The sequence below is a fragment of the Pseudophryne corroboree genome, chromosome 4 (genome assembly GCF_028390025.1).
Source record: "Pseudophryne corroboree isolate aPseCor3 chromosome 4, aPseCor3.hap2, whole genome shotgun sequence".
Taxonomy (NCBI): domain Eukaryota; kingdom Metazoa; phylum Chordata; class Amphibia; order Anura; family Myobatrachidae; genus Pseudophryne; species Pseudophryne corroboree.
Window position 1 is genome coordinate 55,884,750 of NC_086447.1, and position 24,155 is coordinate 55,908,904.

Genomic DNA, 24,155 nt, shown 5'->3' on the forward strand with positions numbered 1-24,155 from the left:
AAGCAGCCAGTATTTGCCCTGCACAGAAACAAAATAACCCACCCAAATCTAACTCTCTCTGCACATGTTACTCCTGCTACACCTGCAGTGCACATGGGGGGTCATTCCGAGTTGATCGCTAGCTGCCGTTGTTCACTGTGTAGCGATCAGTGAATAAAAACGGCTAATCTGCGCATGCGTATGCACCGCAATACGCACGCGCGTCGTACGGGTCCTTTGTGGTTTTGCACAGGTTCTAGCGACGATTCCAATCGCACAGCCGAACGCAAGGAGATTGGGAGTGTTTGGGAAAAAGCAGGCGTGGCCGGGCGTTTGCTGTGCGGGTATCTAACGTCATTACCGTGTCACTCGTCGCAGCAATCATCGCACAGGATAAGTAACTACAGGGCTGGTCTTGTTTTGCACAGAATGTTTTTGCTGCCGCTCTGCTGCACAGGCGTTCGCACTCCTGCAAAGCGAAAATACACTCCCCCGTGGGCGGCGACTATGCGTTTGCACGGCTGCTAAAAACTGCTAGCGAGCGATCAATTCGGAATGACCCCCATGGTTTTGCCAATTAGAGAAACATTTTGCTGCTGCGATCAGGTCTGAATTACCCCCATATCAGGTCATTAGGTTTGTTTTCTGCTTAAATTGCTAATAAAACCACCATGCAGTACGATGTATACATAAAGCAGTTTCATTTACTCTAGGAACGAGTGAAAGTAAAATATAAGTACAGGATTGTGTATATCTCAAGTTATGTTAAAACACATTTGTTCTGTTGTGCAGAAGCCGCGCTTGAAGTGTAATTTCACTATAGCTGGCAGTATTATTATAGTATCTGTCGCTAATATTCCGCAGCCCCAGCACTCCCACCTGGTCATACAGCAGCTACTGAGCCACCTGGACGCAAACAGTAAAAGTGCGGCCACAGTGCGCGCCGGGATTGTGGAGGTCCTGTCCGAGTCTGCCGTCATCGCAGCCACGGGATCTGTGGGTATGTACAGTATGTAAGCGCATGCTGTATGTGTGTCCTGTCCTGTACGGGAAGTAATATATTCGGGCCTGATTCTGGGGTTCAAATCCGGACACCCACCATGAATGGAATGAGAAGGGAACGCTAATGTTCCGTATGCAAGAGCAGCTGTCATTGTAGTCATCACTTACACCCACCCTATGCTAGGTGCGGGAGACGCGACTGAATTTGGTGCCCACTAAGTATATACATGTCTCACCCCAACACATCCACAAAACGGTTCTCTTGCGTGTGTTTGTGTTGGTGCCGCCCATTTAGCGGGTGCAGAGAAAAGGTCTAAATGCGTAAAACTCTGAATTGCACATAATCTCCCGAAGATGTGCATGCAGCCCGCAACTCATGCAGAGCGTGCCGCAACTGCATTCTGACTTGCATGCGGCTCAGAATGAGGCCCAGCTAGCTGCACTGGTGACACCCCACCATGGTGATGTCTGTGTGTACCTCCTGCCTGCCGATGTTATAGGCTAGGTTATTCTGCTCATATCTCAGTTCCCCCGGCATGTGCGCCTGCGTTGGAGAAATGTGGTTAAATATTCAACATCACGCGGACCCCATTCTGGTTGTTGGCCTTGTAAATTTCCAATAGGCGTACCCAACCCGGCACTTCCTATCTGTATAGTTATAATACAGCGTTTAACAGCCGTATATTTCTCCCAAAACCCCCACCAAAAAAATACAGATACAGTCAGATTACTTAATTAACCATTGAACAAAGAATATTAAAATAAAAAAATTAACAGTGCAGGTTATAGGCATATCCATACTGGAACACAGATAAGAAAATCAACATAACTGAATTACTAATTAAGTCACCTGGTCTTAGATATGGCTATCCTTAAAACCTGGACTGTTAGGGATAAATATCATATTTTCATATTTGTGTATATATAGTGAACAATTTATTCTAGAATGTCTCAGTTGTCTGTGATCCACCTAGGACGAGAGGGTCAGATAGTATGGTGTATATATATATATATATATAATGGTTTATGTTCTGCGCAGGCCCCACCGTGCTGGAAGTGTTTAACACATTACTGCGGCAGCTGCGGCTGAGCATCGACTATGAGCTGACTGGCAGCTACGACTCTGCGGTAAACATCGGTACCAAAATTATCAAGGAGCACGAAGAGAGGATGTTCCAGGAGGCCGTCATCAAGACGATTGGTAATGACATATGGACCTCTACTCTACCAGTACATCCCAGCACAGACCTCTACTCTACCAGTACATCCCTGCACAGACCTCTACTCTACCAGTACATCCCAGCACAGACCTCTATTCTACCAGTACATCCCAGCACAGACCTCTCCTCTACCAGTACATCCCAGCACAGACCTCTCTCTACTCTACTCTACCAGTACATCCCAGCACAGACCTCTACTCTACCAGTACATCCCAGCACAGACCTCTCTCTACTCTACTCTACCAGTACATCCCAGCACAGACCTCTACTCTACCAGTACATCCCAGCACAGACCTCTCTCTACTCTACTCTACCAGTACATCCCAGCACAGACCTCTACTCTACCAGTACATCCCAGCACAGACCTCTCTCTACTCTACTCTACCAGTACATCCCAGCACAGACCTCTACTCTACCAGTACATCCCAGCACAGACCTCTACTCTACTCTACTCTACCAGTACATCCCAGCACAGACCTCTACTCTACCAGTACATCCCAGCACAGACCTCTCTCTACTCTACTCTACCAGTACATCCCAGCACAGACCTCTCTCTACTCTACTCTACCAGTACATCCCAGCACAGACCTCTCTCTACTCTACTCTACCAGTACATCCCAGCACAGACCTCTACTCTACCAGTACATCCCAGCACAGACCTCTACTCTACCAGTACATCCCAGCACAGACCTCTACTCTACCAGTACATCCCAGCACAGACCTCTACTCTACCAGTACATCCCAGCACAGACATCTACTCTACCAGTACATCCCAGCACAGACCTCTACTCTACCAGTACATCCCAGCACAGACATCTACTCTACCAGTACATCCCAGCACAGACCTCTACTCTACCAGTACATCCCAGCACAGGCCTCTACTCTACCAGTACATCCCAGCACAGGCCTCTACTCTACCAGTACATCCCAGCACAGACCTCTACTCTACCAGTACATCCCAGCACAGAACTCTACTCTACCAGTACATCCCAGCACAGACCTCTACTCTACCAGTCCAAGCACAGACCTCTACTCTACCAGTACATCCCAGCACAGGCCTCTACTCTACCAGTATATCACAGCACAGACCTCTACTCTACCAGTATATCACAGCACAGACCTCTACTCTACCAGTACATCACAGCACAGACCTCTACTCTACCAGTACATCCCAGCACAGACCTCTACTCTACCAGTACATCCCGGCACAGACCTCTACTCTACCAGTACATCCCAGCACAGACCTCTACTCTACCAGTACATCCCAGCACAGGCCTCTCTCTACTCTACTCTACCAGCACAGACCTCTCTCTACTCTACTCTACCAGTACATCCCAGCACAGACCTCTACTCTACCAGTACATCCCAGCACAGACCTCTACTCTACCAGTACATCCCAGCACAGACCTCTACTCTACCAGTACATCCCAGCACAGACCTCTACTCTACCAGTACATCCCAGCACAGACATCTACTCTACCAGTACATCCCAGCACAGACCTCTACTCTACCAGTACATCCCAGCACAGGCCTCTACTCTACCAGTACATCCCAGCACAGGCCTCTACTCTACCAGTACATCCCAGCACAGACCTCTACTCTACCAGTACATCCCAGCACAGAACTCTACTCTACCAGTACATCCCAGCACAGACCTCTACTCTACCAGTCCAAGCACAGACCTCTACTCTACCAGTACATCCCAGCACAGGCCTCTACTCTACCAGTATATCACAGCACAGACCTCTACTCTACCAGTATATCACAGCACAGACCTCTACTCTACCAGTACATCACAGCACAGACCTCTACTCTACCAGTACATCCCAGCACAGACCTCTACTCTACCAGTACATCCCGGCACAGACCTCTACTCTACCAGTACATCCCAGCACAGACCTCTACTCTACCAGTACATCCCAGCACAGGCCTCTACTCTACCAGTACATCACAGCACAGACCTCTATTCTACCAGTACATCCCAGCACAGACCTCTACTCTACCAGTACATCCCAGCACAGACCTCTACTCTACCAGTACATCCCAGCACAGACCTCTACTCTACCAGTACATCCCAGCACAGACCTCTACTCTACCAGTACATCACAGCACAGACATCTACTCTACCAGTACATCCCAGCACAGGCCTCTACTCTACCAGTATATCACAGCACAGACCTCTACTCTACCAGTATATCACAGCACAGACCTCTACTCTACCAGTACATCCCAGCACAGACCTCTACTCTACCAGTACATCCCAGCACAGACCTCTACTCTACCAGTACATCCCAGCACAGACCTCTACTCTACCAGTACATCCCAGCACAGGCCTCTACTCTACCAGTACATCCCAGCACCGACCTCTATTCTACCAGTACATCACAGCACAGACCTCTACTCTACCAGTACATCCCAGCACAGACCTCTACTCTACCAGTACATCCCAGCACAGACCTCTACTCTACCAGTACATCCCAGCACAGACCTCTACTCTACCAGTACATCCCAGCACAGACCTCTGCTCTACCAGTACATCCCAGCACAGACCTCTCTCTACCAGTACATCCCAGCACAGATCTCTACTCTACCAGTACATCCCAGCACAGGCCTCTACTCTACCAGTACATCACAGCACAGACCTCTACTCTACCAGTACATCCCAGCACAGACCTCTACTCTACCAGTACATCACAGCACAGACCTCTACTCTACCAGTACATCCCAGCACAGATCTCTACTCTACCAGTACATCCCAGCACAGGCCTCTACTCTACCAGTACATCCCAGCACAGACCTCTACTCTACCAGTACATCCCAGCACAGACCTCTACTCTACCAGTACATCCCAGCACAGACCTCTACTCTACCAGTACATCCCAGCACAGACCTCTCTCTACCAGTACATCCCAGCACAGACCACTACTCTACCAGTACATCACATCACAGACCTCTACTCTACCAGTACATCACAGCACAGACCTCTGCTCTACCAGTACATCACATCACAGACCTCTCTCTACCAGTACACCATAGCACAGACCTCTACTCTACCAGTATATCACAGCACAGACCTCTACTCTACCAGTATATCACAGCACAGACCTCTACTCTACCAGTACATCCCTGTACAGACCACTACTCTACCAGTATATCACAGCACAGACCTCTACTCTACCAGTACATCCCAGCACAGACCTCTGCTCTACCAGTACATCCCAGCACAGACCTCTACTCTACCAGTACATCATGGTACAGACCTCTGCTCTACCAGTACATCATGGTACAGACCTCTCTCTACCAGTACATCCTAGCACAGATCTCTACTCTACCAGTATATCACAGCACAGACCTCTACTCTACCAGTACATCCCGGCACAGACCTCTACTCTACCAGTACATCCCAGCACAGACCTCTACTCTACCAGTACATCCCAGCACAGGCCTCTACTCTACCAGTACATCACAGCACAGACCTCTATTCTACCAGTACATCCCAGCACAGACCTCTACTCTACCAGTACATCCCAGCACAGACCTCTACTCTACCAGTACATCCCAGCACAGACCTCTACTCTACCAGTACATCCCAGCACAGACCTCTACTCTACCAGTACATCACAGCACAGACATCTACTCTACCAGTACATCCCAGCACAGGCCTCTACTCTACCAGTATATCACAGCACAGACCTCTACTCTACCAGTATATCACAGCACAGACCTCTACTCTACCAGTACATCCCAGCACAGACCTCTACTCTACCAGTACATCCCAGCACAGACCTCTACTCTACCAGTACATCCCAGCACAGACCTCTACTCTACCAGTACATCCCAGCACAGGCCTCTACTCTACCAGTACATCCCAGCACCGACCTCTATTCTACCAGTACATCCCAGCACAGACCTCTACTCTACCAGTACATCCCAGCACAGACCTCTACTCTACCAGTTCATCACAGCACAGACCTCTCTCTACCAGTACATCACAGCACAGACCACTGCTCTACAAGTACATCACAGCACAAACCTCTACTCTACCAGTACATCCCAGCACAGACCTCTACTCTACCAGTCCATCACAACACAGACCTATCTCTACCACTACACCATAGTACAGACCTCTACTCTACCAGTACATCCCAGCACAGACCTCTACTCTACCAGTACATCACAGCACAGACCTCTACTCTACCAGTACATCCCAGCACAGACCTCTACTCTACCAGTACATCACAGTACAGACCTATACTCTACCAGTCCCAGCACAGACCTCTACTCTACCAGTACATCCCAGCACAGGCCTCTACTCTACCAGTACATCCCAGCACAGGCCTCTACTCTACCAGTACATCCCAGCACAGACCTCTACTCTACCAGTACATCCCAGCACAGAACTCTACTCTACCAGTACATCCCAGCACAGACCTCTACTCTACCAGTACATCCCTGCACAGACCTCTACTCTACCAGTACATCCCTGTACAGACCACTACTCTACCAGTATATCACAGCACAGACCTCTACTCTACCAGTACATCCCAGCACAGACCTCTGCTCTACCAGTACACCATAGCACAGACCTCTACTCTACCAGTATATCACAGCACAGACCTCTACTCTACCAGTATATCACAGCACAGACCTATACTCTACCAGTTCATCCCAGCACAGACCTCTACTCTACCAGTACATCACAGCACAGACCTCTACTCTACCAGTACATCACAGCACAGACCTCTCTCTACCAGTACATCACAGCACAGACCACTGCTCTACAAGTACATCACAGCACAAACCTCTACTCTACCAGTACATCCCAGCACAGACCTCTACTCTACCAGTCCATCACAACACAGACCTCTCTCTACCACTACACCATAGTACAGACCTCTACTATACCAGTACATCCCAGCACAGACCTCTACTCTACCAGTACATCACAGCACAGACCTCTACTCTACCAGTACATCCCAGTACAGACCTCTACTCTACCAGTACATCACAGTACAGACCTATACTCTACCAGTCCCAGCACAGACCTCTGCTCTACCAGTACATCCCAGCACAGACCACTATTCTACCAGTACATCCCAGCACAGACTTCTACTCTACCAGTACATCCCAGCACAGACCTCTACTCTACCAGTACATCCCAGCACAGACCTCTACTCTACCAGTACATCCCAGCACAGGCCTCTACTCTACCAGTACATCCCAGCACAGACCTCTACTCTACCAGTACATCCCAGCACAGGCTTCTACTCTACCAGTACATCACAGCACAGATCTCTACTCTACCAGTACATCCCAGCACAGACCTCTCTCTACCAGTACATCCCAGCACAGACCACTACTCTACCAGTACATCCAAGCACAGACTTCTACTCTACCAGTACATCTCAGCACAGACCTCTACTCTACCAGTACATCCCAGCACAGACCTCTACTCTACCAGTACATCCCAGCACAGACCTCTACTCTACCAGTACATCCCAGCACAGACCTCTACTCTACCAGTACATCCCAGCACAGACCTCTACTCTACCAGTACATCCCAGCACAGGCCTCTACTCTACCAGTACATCCCAGCACCGACCTCTATTCTACCAGTACATCCCAGCACAGACCTCTACTCTACCAGTACATCCCAGCACAGACCTCTACTCTACCAGTTCATCACAGCACAGACCTCTCTCTACCAGTACATCACAGCACAGACCACTGCTCTACAAGTACATCACAGCACAAACCTCTACTCTACCAGTACATCCCAGCACAGACCTCTACTCTACCAGTCCATCACAACACAGACCTATCTCTACCACTACACCATAGTACAGACCTCTACTCTACCAGTACATCCCAGCACAGACCTCTACTCTACCAGTACATCACAGCACAGACCTCTACTCTACCAGTACATCCCAGCACAGACCTCTACTCTACCAGTACATCACAGTACAGACCTATACTCTACCAGTCCCAGCACAGACCTCTACTCTACCAGTACATCCCAGCACAGGCCTCTACTCTACCAGTACATCCCAGCACAGGCCTCTACTCTACCAGTACATCCCAGCACAGACCTCTACTCTACCAGTACATCCCAGCACAGAACTCTACTCTACCAGTACATCCCAGCACAGACCTCTACTCTACCAGTACATCCCTGCACAGACCTCTACTCTACCAGTACATCCCTGTACAGACCACTACTCTACCAGTATATCACAGCACAGACCTCTACTCTACCAGTACATCCCAGCACAGACCTCTGCTCTACCAGTACACCATAGCACAGACCTCTACTCTACCAGTATATCACAGCACAGACCTCTACTCTACCAGTATATCACAGCACAGACCTATACTCTACCAGTTCATCCCAGCACAGACCTCTACTCTACCAGTACATCACAGCACAGACCTCTACTCTACCAGTACATCACAGCACAGACCTCTCTCTACCAGTACATCACAGCACAGACCACTGCTCTACAAGTACATCACAGCACAAACCTCTACTCTACCAGTACATCCCAGCACAGACCTCTACTCTACCAGTCCATCACAACACAGACCTCTCTCTACCACTACACCATAGTACAGACCTCTACTATACCAGTACATCCCAGCACAGACCTCTACTCTACCAGTACATCACAGCACAGACCTCTACTCTACCAGTACATCCCAGTACAGACCTCTACTCTACCAGTACATCACAGTACAGACCTATACTCTACCAGTCCCAGCACAGACCTCTGCTCTACCAGTACATCCCAGCACAGACCACTATTCTACCAGTACATCCCAGCACAGACTTCTACTCTACCAGTACATCCCAGCACAGACCTCTACTCTACCAGTACATCCCAGCACAGACCTCTACTCTACCAGTACATCCCAGCACAGGCCTCTACTCTACCAGTACATCCCAGCACAGACCTCTACTCTACCAGTACATCCCAGCACAGGCTTCTACTCTACCAGTACATCACAGCACAGATCTCTACTCTACCAGTACATCCCAGCACAGACCTCTCTCTACCAGTACATCCCAGCACAGACCACTACTCTACCAGTACATCCAAGCACAGACTTCTACTCTACCAGTACATCTCAGCACAGACCTCTACTCTACCAGTACATCCCAGCACAGACCTCTACTCTACCAGTACATCCCAGCACAGACCTCTACTCTACCAGTACATCCAAGCACAGACTTCTACTCTACCAGTACATCTCAGCACAGACCTCTACTCTACCAGTACATCATGGTACAGACCACTACTCTACAAGTACATCACAGCACAGAACTCTTCTCTACCAGTCCATCACAGCACAGACCTCTCTCTACCACTACACCATAGTACAGACCTCTACTCTACCAGTACATCACAGCACAGACCTCTACTCTACCAGTACATCACAGCACATACCTCTTTCTACCACTGCACCGTAGTACAGACCTCTCTCTACCAGTACATCCCAGCACAGACCTCTACTCTACCAATACATCACAGCACATACCTCTCTCTACCAGTACATCACAGCACAGACCTCTACTCTACCAGTCCATCACAGCACAGGCCTCTCTCTACCAGTACATCACAGCACAGACCTCTGCTCTACCAGTACACCATAGCACAGACCTCTACTCTACCAGTACATCATGGTACAGACCACTACTCTACAAGTACATCACGGCACAGACCTCTTTCTACCACTACACCATAGCACAGACCTCTCTCTACCAGTACATCCCAGCACAGACCACAACTCTACCAGTCCATCACAGCACATACCTCTCTCTACCACTACACCATAGTACAGACCTCTACTCTACCAATACATCACAGCACAGACCTCTACTCTACCAGTACATCCCAGTACAGACCTCTACTCTACCAGTACATCACAGTACAGACCTATACTCTACCAGTCCAAGCACAGACCTCTGCTCTACCAGTACATCCCAGCACAGCTCACTATTCTACCAGTACATCCCAGCACAGACTTCTACTCTACCAGTACATCCCAGCACAGACCTCTATTCTACCAGTACATCCCAGCACAGGCCTCTACTCTACCAGTACATCCCAGCACAGACCTCTACTCTACCAGTACATCCCAGCACAGGCCTCTGCTCTACCAGTACATCACAGCACAGATCTCTACTCTACCAGTACATCCCAGCACATACCTCTCTCTACCAGTACATCCCAGCACAGACCTCTACTCTACCAGTACATCCAAGCACAGACTTCTACTCTACCAGTACATCCCAGCACAGACCTCTACTCTACCAGTACATCACAGCACAGATCTCTACTCTACCAGTACATCCCAGCACAGACCTCTACTCTACCAGTACATCATGGTACAGACCACTACTCTACAAGTACATCACAGCACAGAACTCTACTCTACCACTACACCATAGTACAGACCTCTACTCTACCAGTACATCACAGCACAGACCTCTACTCTACCAGTACATCACGGCACAGACCTCTTTCTACCACTACACCATAGTACAGACCTCTCTCTACCAGTACATCCCAGCACAGACCACTACTCTACCAGTACATCACAGCACAGACCTCTACTCTACCAGTACATCCCAGCACATACCTCTCTCTACCAGTACATCACAGCACAGACCTCTACTCTACCAGTACATCACGGCACAGACCTCTACTCTACCAGTACATCCCAGCACAGACCTCTACTCTACGAGTACATCACGGCACAGACCTCTACTCTACCAGTCCATCACAGCACAGACCACTACTCTACAAGTACATCACAGCACAGACCTCTCTCTACCACTACACCATAGTACAGACCTCTCTCTACCAGTACATCCCAGCACAGACCACTACCCTACCAGTACATCACAGCACAGACCTCTACTCTACCAGTCCATCACAGCACAGACCACTACTCTACAAGTACATCACAGCACAGACCTCTCTCTACCAGTACATCCCAGCACAGACCACTGCTCTACAAGTACATGACAGCACAGACCTCTACTCTACCAGTACATCACAGCACAGACCTCTCTCTACCACTACACCATAGTACAGACCTCTACTCTACCAGTACATCACAGCACAGACCTCTACTCTACCAGTACATCACAGCACAGACCTCTGCTCTACCAGTACACCATAGCACAGACCTCTACTCTACCAGTACATCACAGCACAGACCTATACTCTACCAGTCCCAGCACAGACCTCTGCTCTACCAGTACATCCCAGCACAGACCTCTACTCTACCAGTACATCCCAGCACAGACCTCTACTCTACCAGTACATCCCAGCACAGACCTCTACTCTACCAGTACATCACAGCACAGACCTCTACTCTACCAGTACATCACAGCACAGACCTCTGCTCTACCAGTACACCATAGCACAGACCTCTACTCTACAAGTACATCACAGCACAGACCTATACTCTACCAGTCCCAGCACAGACCTCTGCTCTACCGGTACTCGCTCAGGTTAGAGGAGAGGAGATTCCACACAATACGGCGTAAAGGCTTTTTTACGGTAAGGACGATACGTGTTTGGAATTCCCTGCCTGAGGGAGTTGTAATGGCCAACTCAGTCAACACCTTTAAGAATGGGTTAGATAAATCCTAATGGATAAGGATATCCAGGTTACGGGGCATAGTCACGCACTATGGTTATTATAAAAAAGAGGGGTTAATCGGAACGGCAGTCATCAACTTCAGTCAAAATTTTATACAAAATAATCGTGCATAGGAGACCACAAATAGGTTGAACTCGATGGACAATGGTCTTTTTTCAACCTTAGATACTATGTTACTATGTTAGTACATCCCAGCACAGACCTCTATTCTACCAGTACATCCCAGCACAGACCTCTACTCTACCAGTACATCCCAGCACAGACATCTACTCTACCAGTACATCCCAGCACAGACCTCTATTCTACCAGTACATCCCAGCACAGACCTCTACTCTACCAGTACATCCCAGCACAGACATCTACTCTACCAGTACATCCCAGCACAGACCTCTACTCTACCAGTACATCCCAGCACAGACCTCTACTCTACCAGTACATCCCAGCACAGACCTCTACTATACCAGTACATCCCAGCACAGACCTCTACTCTACCAGTACATCACAGCACAGACCTCTACTCTACCAGTACATCCCAGCACAGACCTCTACTCTACCAGTACATCACAGCACAGACCTCTACTCTACCAGTACATCCCAGCACAGACCTCTACTCTACCAGTACATCCCAGCACAGACCTCTACTCTACCAGTACATCCCAGCACAGGCCTCTACTCTACCAGTACATCACAGCACAGACCTCTACTCTACCAGTACATCACAGCACAGGCCTCTACTCTACCAGTACATCACAGCACAGATCTCTACTCTACCAGTACATCCCAGCACAGACCTCTACTCTATCAGTACATCCCAGCACAGGCCTCTACTCTACCAGTACATCCCAGCACAGACCTCTACTCTACCAGTACATCCCAGCACAGACCTCTACTCTACCAGTACATCCCAGCACAGACCTCTACTCTACCAGTACATCACAGCACAGACCTCTACTCTACCAGTTCATCCCAGCACAGGCCTCTACTCTACCAGTACATCCCAGCACAGACCTCTACTCTACCAGTACATCACAGCACAGACCTCTGCTCTACCAGTACATCCCAGCACAGATCTCTACTCTACCAGTACATCCCAGCACAGACTTCTACTCTACCAGTACATCCCAGCACAGACCTCTATTCTACCAGTACATCCCAGCACAGACCTCTGCTCTACCAGTACATCCCAGCACAGATCTCTACTCTACCAGTACATCCCAGCACAGACCTCTACTCTACCAGTACATCCCAGCACAGACCTCTACTCTACCAGTACATCCCAGCACAGATCTCTACTCTACCAGTACATCCCAGCACAGACCTCTACTCTACCAGTACATCCCAGCACAGACCTCTACTCTACCAGTACATCCCAGCACAGACCTCTACTCTACCAGTACATCCCAGCACAGACATCTACTCTACCAGTACATCCCAGCACAGACCTCTACTCTACCAGTACATCCCAGCACAGACCTCTACTCTACCAGTACATCCCAGCACAGACCTCTACTCTACTAGTACATCACAGCACAGACCTCTACTCTACCAGTACATCCCAGCACAGACCTCTACTCTACCAGTACATCACAGCACAGACCTCTACTCTACCAGTACATCCCAGCACAGACCTCTACTCTACCAGTACATCCCAGCACAGACCTCTACTCTACCAGTACATCCCAGCACAGACCTCTACTCTACCAGTACATCACAGCACAGACCTCTACTCTACCAGTACATCACAGCACAGGCCTCTACTCTACCAGTACATCCCAGCACAGATCTCTACTCTACCAGTACATCCCAGCACAGACCTCTCTCTACCAGTACATCCCAGCACAGACCTCTCTCTACCAGTACATCCCAGCACAGACCTCTACTCTACCAGTACATCCCAGCACAGGCCTCTACTCTACCAGTACATCACAGCACAGACCTCTACTCTACCAGTACATCACAGCACATACCTCTACTCTACCAGTACATCACAGCACAGACCTCTACTCTACCAGTACATCACAGCACAGACCTCTACTCTACCAGTACATCACAGCACAGACCTCTACTCTACCAGTCCATCACAGCACAGACCTCTCTCTACCAGTACATCACAGCACAGACCACTGCTCTACAAGTACATCACAGCACAAACCTCTACTCTACCAGTACATCCCAGCACAGACCTCTACTCTACCAATCCATCACAACACAGACCTATCTCTACCACTACACCATAGTACAGACCTCTACTCTACCAGTACATCCCAGCACAGACCTCTACTCTACCAGTACATCACAGCACAGACCTCTACTCTACCAGTACATCACAGTACAGACCTATACTCTACCAGTCCCAGCACAGACCTCTGCTCTACCAGTACATCCCAGCACAGACCTCTACTCTACCAGTACATCCCAGCACAGACCTCTACTCTACCAGTACATCCCAGCACAGGCCTCTACTCTACCAGTACATCACAGCACAGACCTCTACTCTACCAGTACATCACAGCACAGACCTCTACTCTACCAGTACATCACAGCACAGACCTCTACTCTACTAGTACATCACAGTGAAGTCCTCTAATCTATGATTACATCAGGTGAGAGACCTCTAGTCAACTAATCCTTGACGTGACACCTCTGTAATCTTCCAGTACATCCCATAGTAGTTTTATAATATACCTGTATGTCAGGTCACAGACTCCAGGTCTAGTAGTACCCTATGGACCTATTATCATTTCATACAGTTTAAATACACCGGTTATGTTATGTATTTGCCCTCTAAGTTTTCAATAATATATGCGATTAACCGCTGTGTTCCAGAATATCATGTGACACCTGTAGTCTACCAGCAGCACAGATGACGTCACATAGCTCTCACCATATAGCGGAGCTCTGACCCACAGTAAATCTAACAGTAAAACCACACCAATATTAGACAAACTAGTGCAACATGGTTTTTCGGTTACTCTCAGTTCTCTATCGCAGCGTCTGAGCTATTTACTTGTGTTTTCCCCTAGTTTCATAGATAACAGCTCTTCCCTGGTTATATACCAACAGCTGAGTTCCTTACTGGCCCTAATTCCACACAAAAAGAGCAGGAAGAGATAATGAAAATAGGGATTCTATAAAGGATGTAATGACGTTGAGATCTGCTCTAATATCTTATACATGGATGATTGAAATAAAGAAAAAGAGTAGTACACCTGCACAATGCTCTGATTATGTAAATGATCAAAGTACAATATATACGTAACAATGCGCTTACCTGTCTCCAGGAACTGTTGCCGCATATGCAACTCCGAAATGCTGCCCACGTCTCACCCTGTCCTTATCTCTACTTAATTTATTCTTAATATTCTAAAACTAATAATAACACGAGCTCCTTATAATGCTGCTAACTCTCCAGTGTCTCAGGTAACAGAATAAGCTGTAGTGTATGGTCTTTGCTGTGCCCACAGTGCGTCATAATGGAACTATTATGATGTCATCACATACACATTGGCCATAGCCATACCTGCAACCATTTGTGTTTATAGGGATAAACAGGGGCAGAAATGCATACCTCCCAACTTTGCAGGCCGCAAATGGGGTGACATTCCAACAAAGTTGGACAGCATTTTGCAGCTTGGAGAGGGCTTATTTGTAGTGATGAGCGGGTTCGGTTTTACTCGGTTCTCAAAACCGAACCTTATGGGCTATCCTAAACACGTGACATCCGTGAGCCAATAAAATGCCGTTTTGAGAACCGAGTAAAACCGAGTAAAACCGAACCCGCTCATCACTACTTATTTGTCCTACATGTCTGAATGTTGTGTAGTACAAAACAGCCATTGTCAGGCCTCGGAAGAGGGGGGGCAGTGTTGGTCTAACCTACCCGGTTCTCAACTCCACTCTGGAAAGACCAGAGGGGACCTCCAGTACATGCACTGGCCCTGATTAGTCCTCCACTCTTCCCGAAATTGTGGGTGTAGGAAACGTGACGTTGTTCCCCTTAAGCTCAGTTCCAACAGCACCCCCTGTAGTTTCACCACAGGGGCCAAGATAAGTAAATCTACATAACCCTCACCCTTAATCCTAATACCGTAACACAAATACATTAACCCTCACCTTTAAGCGCCTTGAGTATTACTGGAGAAAGTCTGCTATAGACTGAAACTTATCATTATAAGGAGTCAATTCATGAAGCAGTGAAAAGTGTGGAGAAGTGAGCCAGTGGAGAAGTTGTCCATGGTAACCAATCAGCATTGACGTAACATTTATAATTTGCATACTATACAATTGTACGGAGCAGTTGATTGGTTGCCATGGGCAACTTCTCCACTGGCTCACTTCTCCACACTTTTCACTGCTTCATGAATAGACCCTTTAATGCTAACCGCAACCACTAATATTCTGACCGTCACCCTTAATTGTAAAACCCTAACACTAATGCCATAACCCTTATTCCGAACCCTGCCCTAATACCCTAACCAAACTATTAACCCAAACCCCTAATCCAACCCTAACCCTTAACCCTAATAACCACACCCTAAAAGGGGCAAATTAGATGGGCCAAATGGTTGTTATCTACCGTCAAATTCTATGTTTCTATGTAACTTACCTGACACGGGGGGGTCATTCCGAGTTGACCGCAGCAGCGAATGTGTTAGCAGTTGGGCAAATACTGGCTGCTTTATTTTTACACTGCAATTTAGATTTCAGTTTGAATACACCCCACCCAAATCACACTCTCTCTGCACATGTTACATCTGCCCCCCCTGCAGTGCACAACTGCTAACAAATTTGTTGCTGTGATCAACTCTGAATTAGGGCCCTCATTCCGAGTTGTTCGCTCGCTAGCTGCTTTTAGCAGCATTGCACACGCTAAGCCGCCGCCCTCTGGGAGTGAATCTTAGCTTAGCAGAATTGCGAACGAAAGATTCTCAAAATTGCGAATAGAAATTTCTTAGCAGTTTCTGAGTAGCTCGACACTTACTCCTACACTGCGATCAGTTCAGTCAGTTTCGTTCCTGGTTTGACGTCACAAACACACCCAGCGTTCGCCCAGACACTCCCCCGTTTCTCCAGCCACTCCCGCGTTTTTTCCAGAAACGGCAGCGTTTTTTCACACACACCCATAAAACGGCCAGTTTCCGCCCAGAAACACCCACTTCCTGTCAAACACACTCCGATCACCAGAACGAAGAAAATTCCTCGTAATGCCGTGAGTAAAATACCTAACTGTTGAGTAAAATAACTAAGCGCATGCGCTCTGCGAACATTGCGCATGCGCAGTAAGCGACTAATCGCAAAATAGAGAAAGTCGGCAACGAGCGAACAACTCTGAATGAGGGCCTAGGCCCAAGAACCTTTCAACTGATCTATATAATGTGACCAGCAGAGGGCAGCACAGGACTTGCAGCTGTATACTAAGGTCATTGTGAACCTTTCACGGTCGGTACACACATAGAAGGTGATTACAATCTCCGTGACCTAGAGACAGTATCGGTGTACAAAGTGTCAGGATGTGATGGACAATGAGGACATTTGCTGTCTCGATAGATAGAGGTAAATCTATATTTCTCTGACGTCCTAGTGGATGCTGGGAACTCCGTAAGGACCATGGGGAATAGCGGGCTCCGAAGGAGACTGGGCACTCTAAGAAAGAATTAGGACTACCTGGTGTGCACTGGCTCCTCCCTCTATGCCCCTCCTCCAGACCTCAGTTAGAATCTGTGCCCGGCTCGAGCTGGTTGCACACTAGGGGCTCTCCTGAGCTTCTAGTAAAGAAAGTATTTATTAGGTTTTTTATTTTCAGTGAGATCTGCTGGCAACAGACTCACTGCAACGAGGGACTTAGGGGAGAGAAGCGAACCTACCTGCTTGAAGCTAGCTTGGGCTTCTAGGCTACTGGACACCATTAGCTCCAGAGGGATCGAACACAGGCCCAGCTTCGGTCGTCCGGTCCCGGAGCCGCGCCGCCGTCCCCCTTGCAGAGCCAGAAGCATGAAGATCTTCACGGAAATCGGCAGCTGAAGACTCCGGTCTTCATTAAGGTAGCGCACAGCACTGCAGCTGTGCGCCATTGCTCCCTGTGCACACCACATACTCCGGTCACTGATGGGTGCAGGGCGCTGGGGGGGGCGCCCTGGGCAGCAATTAGAGTACCTTAAAGTGGCAAATCACACATAATATAGCCTAAGAAGCTATATATGTGTAAAATACCCCTGCCACATTATTATTATAAGAGTGGGAGAAGTCAGCCGAAAAAGGGGCGGGGCTAACTCCCTCAGCACACTGGCGCCATTTCCTCTCACAGCTCCGCTGGAAGGACGCTCCCCAGGCTCTCCCCTGCAGTTTCCAGGCTCAATATGGTAAAAAAGAGAGGGGGGGCACTAAATTTAGGCGCAAATACTATATATATAGCGGCTATAGGGTAAATCACTTGTGTAGTGTAACTCCCTGCATTATATAGCGCTGTGGTGTGTGCTGGCATACTCTCTCTCTGTCTCCCCAAAGGACTTTGTGGGGTCCTGTCCTCAGTCAGAGCATTCCCTGTGTGTGTGCGGTGTGTCGGTACGGCTGTGTCGACATGTTTGATGAGGAGGCTTATGTGGAGGCGGAGCAGGTGCCGATAAATGTGATGTCACCCCCTGCGGGGTCGACACCTGAGTGGATGGATATGTGGAAGGAATTACGCGACAGTGTCAACTCCTTACATAAAAGGTTTGACGACATAGCAGATGTGGGACAGCCGGCTTCTCAGCCCGTGCCTGCCCAGGCGTCTCAAAAGCCATCAGGGGCTCAAAAACGCCCGCTACCTCAGATGGCTGACACAGATGTCGACACGGATACTGACTCCAGTGTCGACGACGATGAGACTAGTGTACATTCCAACAGAGCCACCCGTTACATGATTACGGCAATGAAAAATGTGTTGCACATTTCTGACATTAACCCAGGTACCACAAAAAAGGGTATTATGTTTGGGGAGAAAAAGCAACCAATGGTTTTTTCCCCCATCTGATGAGTTGAATGAAGTGTGTGAAGAAGCGTGGGCTTCCCCCGATAAGAAATTAGTGATTTCTAAAAAGTTGCTAATGGCGTACCCTTTCCCGCCAGAGGACAGGATACGTTGGGAGACATCCCCTAGGGTGGATAAAGCGCTCACACGCTTGTCAAAAAAGGTGGCACTACCGTCTCAGGATACGGCCGCCTTAAAGGAGCCTGCGGATAGAAAGCAGGAGGCTATCCTGAAGTCTGTATATACACACTCAGGTATTATACTGAGACCGGCTATTGCTTCAGCATGGATGTGCAGTGCTGCAGCTGCGTGGTCAGATTCCCTGTCGGAAAACATTGATACCCTAGACAGGGACACTATATTGCTAACCGTAGAGCATATTAAAGACGCAGTCTTATACATGAGAGATGCACAGAGGGATATTTGCCGGCTGGCATCTAGAATTAATGCAATGTCCATTTCTGCCAGGAGAGGATTGTGGACTCGGCAGTGGACAGGTGATGCAGATTCTAAAAGGCACATGGAGGTTTTGCCTTACAAAGGTGAGGAACTGTTTGGGGACGGTCTCTCGGACCTCGTTTCCACAGCAACAGCTGGGAAGTCGACATTTTTACCCCATGTTCCCTCACAGCCAAAGAAAGCACCGTATTATCAGGTACAGTCCTTTCGGCCCCAGAAAGGCAAGCGGGTTAAAGGCGCGTCCTTTCTGCCCAGAGGTAGAGGGAAAAAGCTGCACCATACAGCCACTTCCCAAGAACAAAAGTCCTCTCCCGCTTCCTCTAAGTCCACCGCATGACGCTGGGGCTCCACAGGCGGAGCCAGGTGCGGTGGGGGCCCGTCTCCGGAACTTCAGCGACCAGTGGGCTCGCTCACGGGTGGATCCCTGGATTCTACAAGTGGTATCTCAGGGGTACATGCTGGAATTCGAGACGTCTCCCCCTCGCCGTTTCCTCAAATCAGCCTTGCCAACAGCTCCCCCAGACAGGGAGGCAGTGCTGGAGGCGATTCACAAGCTGTATTCTATGCAGGTGATAATCAAGGTACCCCTCCTTCAACAAGGACGGGGTTACTATTCCACAATGTTTGTGGTACCGAAACCGGACGGTTCGGTGAGACCCATTTTAAATTTAAAATTCTTGAACACTTATATAAGAAGGTTCAAGTTCAAAATGGAATCGCTCAGGGGGGTTATTGCAAGCCTGGACGAAGGGGATTACATGGTATCACTGGACATCAAGGATGCTTACCTGCATGTCCCCATTTACTCTCCTCACCAGGAGTACCTCAGATTTGTGGTACAGGACTGTCATTACCAATTCCAGACGTTGCCGTTTGGTCTGTCCACGGCACCGAGGGTATTTACCAAGGTAATGGCCGAAATGATGATACTCCTTCGGAAAAAGGGAGTTTTAATTATCCCGTACTTGGACGATCTCCTTATAAAGGCGAGGTCCAGGGAGCAGTTGTTGGTCGGCGTAGCACTATCTCGGGAAGTGCTACAACAGCACGGCTGGATTCTGAATATTCCAAAGTCGCAGCTGGTTCCTACAACGCGTCTACTGTTCCTGGGGATGGTTCTGGACACAGACCAGAAAAAAGTGTTTCTCCCGGAGGAGAAAGCCAAGGAGTTGTCATCTCTAGTCAGAGACCTCCTGAAACCAAAACAGGTGTCGGTGCATCACTGCACGCGAGTCCTGGGAAAGATGATAGCTTCCTACGAAGCAATTCCATTTGGCAGGTTCCATGCAAGGATCTTTCAGTGGGATCTGTTGGACAAATGGTCCGGATCGCATCTTCAGATGCATCGGCTGATAACCCTGTCTCCAAGGACCAGGGTGTCTCTGCTGTGGTGGCTGCAGAGTGCTCATCTTCTAGAGGGCCGCAGATTTGGCATACAGGACTGGGTCCTGGTGACCACGGATGCCAGCCTTCGAGGCTGGGGGGTAGTCACACAGGGAAGAAACTTCCAAGGACTATGGTCAAGCCAGGAGACTTCCCTATACATAAATATTCTGGAACTAAGGGCCATTTACAATGCCCTAAGTCAGGCAAGACCCCTGCTTCAACACCAGCCGGTGCTGATCCAGTCAGACAACATCACGGCGGTAGCCCATGTAAACCGACAGGGCGGCACAAGAAGCAGGTTGGCGATGGCAGAAGCCACAAGGATTCTCCGATGGGCGGAAAATCACGTGATAGCACTGTCAGCAGTGTTCATTCCGGGAGTGGACAACTGGGAAGCAGACTTCCTCAGCAGACACGACCTCCACCCGGGAGAGTGAGGACTTCATCCAGAAGTCTTCAAAATGATTGTAAACCGTTGGGAAAGGCCACAGGTGGACATGATGGCGTCCCGCCTCAACAAAAAACTATAAAGATATTGCGCCAGGTCAAGGGACCCTTAGGCGATAGCTGTGGACGCTCTAGTGACACCGTGGGTGTACCAGTCGGTTTATGTGTTCCCTCCTCTGCCTCTAATACCCAAGGTACTGAGAATAATAAGAAGGAGAGGAGTAAGAACTATACTCGTGGTTCCGGATTGGCCAAGAAGAGCTTGGTACCCAGAACTTCAAGAAATTATCTCAGAGGACCCATGGCCTCTGCCGCTCAGACAGGACCTGCTGCAGCAGGGGCCCTGTCTGTTCCAAGACTTACCGCGGCTGCGTTTGACGGCATGGCGGTTGAACACCGGATCCTAAAAGAAAAGGGCATTCCGGAGGAAGTCATTCCTACACTGATTAAAGCTAGGAAAGATGTGACCGCAAAACATTATCACCGCATATGGCGGAAATATGTTGCTTGGTGTGAGGCCAGGAAGGCCCCAACGGAGGAATTTCAGCTAGGTCGATTTCTGCACTTCCTACAGTCAGGGGTGACTATGGGCCTAAAATTGGGTTCCATTAAGGTCCAGATTTCGGCTCTGTCGATTTTCTTCCAAAAAGAACTGGCTTCACTGCCTGAAGTTCAGACTTTTGTAAAGGGAGTGCTGCATATTCAGCCCCCTTTTGTGCCCCCAGTGGCACCTTGGGATCTCAACGTGGTGTTGGATTTCCTAAAGTCGCATTGGTTTGAGCCACTTAAAACCGTGGAGATAAAGTACCTCACGTGGAAGGTGTTGGCCTTGGCGTCGGCCAGGCATGTATCAGAATTGGCGGCTTTGTCATGTAAAAGCCCTTATCTGATTTTTCATATGGATAGGGCGGAATTGAGGACTCGTTCCCAATTCCTTCCTAAGGTGGTATCAGCTTTTCATATGAACCAACCTATTGTGGTGCCTGCGGGTACTCGAGACTTGGAGGATTCCAAGTTGCTGGACGTAGTCAGGGCCCTGAAAATATATGTTTCCAGGACGGCTAGAGTCAGAAAAACTGACTCGCTATTTATCCTGTATGCACCCAACAAGCTGGGTGCTCCTGCTTCAAAGCAGACTATTGCTCGCTGGATCTGTAGCACGATTCTACTTGCACATTCGGCGGCTGGACTGCCGCATCCTAAATCTGTAAAAGCCCATTCCACGAGGAAGGTGGGCTCTTCTTGGGCGGCTGCCCGAGTGGTCTCGGCTTTACAACTTTGCCGAGCTGCTACTTGGTCGGGTTCAAACACTTTTGCAAAATTCTACAAGTTTGATACCCTGGCTGAGGAGGACCTTGAGTTTGCTCATTCGGTGCTGCAGAGTCATCCGCACTCTCCCGCCCGTTTGGGAGCTTTGGTATAATCCCCATGGTCCTTACGGAGTTCCCAGCATCCACTAGGACGTCAGAGAAAATAAGAATTTACTCACCGGTAATTCTATTTCTCGTAGTCCGTAGTGGATGCTGGGCGCCCATCCCAAGTGCGGATTGTCTGCAATACTTGTATATAGTTATTGCCTAACTAAAGGGTTATTGTTTTGAGCCATCTATTCGAGAGGCTCAGTTGTTGTTCATACTGTTAACTGGGTATAGTATCACGAGTTGTACGGTGTGATTGGTGTGGCTGGTATGAGTCTTACCCGGGATTCCAAATCCTTTCCTTATTGTGTCAGCTCTTCCGGGCACAGTTTCCCTAACTGAGGTCTGGAGGAGGGGCATAGAGGGAGGAGCCAGTGCACACCAGGTAGTCCTAATTCTTTCTTAGAGTGCCCAGTCTCCTTCAGAGCCCGCTATTCCCCATGGTCCTTACGGAGTTCCCAGCATCCACTACGGACTACGAGAAATAGAATTACCGGTGAGTAAATTCTTATTTTTCCTCTTAGCGCTCTGGAGGTAACTAGTGCATTGGGAAATACAAATATTAGGCTTGACGTCCTGCTTCAGAGAGCTTACAGTCCCTATAACTATGACCTCAGTCAGAGATTGCATGCTCTGTCTCAGGCAGCAGACTGATTGGGTCCATCCCTGTATACCAGGCATGTCCAAACTGCGGCCCTCCAGCTGTTGAAAAACTACACATCCCAGTATGCCCTGACACAGCTTTAGCATTCTCTGAACAGCAAAACTGTGTCAGGGCATGCTGGGATATGTAGTTTTAACAACAGCTGGAGGGCCGCAGTTTGGACATGCCTACTGTATACAGTGAGCTATAATCTGCCTGTTCTACAACTGTCAGAGCATCCGTGGGAAATGTGCTGCAACCCACAGGAAGGGATCACGTTTGCTGTCTGTCGCCAGCATATATGGTAATGTAGTTCTGTCATTCGTGCTGAATTCCGGTCATGTCTTGTTTTCCAGGATCATTCGCCAGCACGCTGCCCACTTATCAGAGGTCCGAAGTTATGCTTTTTATAATGGGGAAGGTGCCTCTCCCGTCAATGCATCACCCTATAGAGCCCGGCAGATCAGGGTAAGGCTGCCCCATGACCGCTGTATGCAGGTGTATGGCGTACCCCTCACCTTCGCACATTTGCAGCCAAACACGGGGCCCAGGTCCCCAGCAGATTCAGAGGCCGTATCTGCCGTCCTTCACCGCTGATTTACCGGACGTGTTCAATGCTCCTGTGCAAGATTGCCCATGTTCAAAGATGACGAGCCAGATCCACATGATAAGTCAGATTCAATGCATTTGATGGGCTACAGTTGTTTGCGGTTCAGTCTGCGGCATGTACTGGATTTCATTTTGTTTGTGGTGTGCACAGTTTGCATACGAGGTGCTTATTAACAAATGCTCAAATAATTATGTGCCTGAGCTTAAATGGCTGCATTTTCCAGATGGGCTCGTCACAGTCAGTATCATCACTTGCAAAGAGAATCGTTATTTAACTGTTCAATTTAAGACCTTTCACGAAAGAACCG

The 24,155-nt window shown here is 48.8% G+C and overlaps 1 protein-coding gene across 4 annotated transcripts in view; it reads left to right on the plus strand.

Moving 5' to 3' along the window:
• EFR3B (EFR3 homolog B) overlaps nt 1–24,155 on the plus strand; it is a 305,942-nt gene that overhangs the window by 236,748 nt on the left and 45,039 nt on the right. For all 4 annotated transcript variants that reach the window (XM_063915063.1, XM_063915062.1, XM_063915065.1 and 1 more), the window contains 3 exons: nt 844–979; nt 2,021–2,182; nt 23,595–23,706. In XM_063915063.1, coding sequence (XP_063771133.1) covers nt 844–979; nt 2,021–2,182; nt 23,595–23,706 — 410 coding nt within the window. The remainder of the gene's footprint in view (nt 1–843; nt 980–2,020; nt 2,183–23,594; nt 23,707–24,155) is intronic.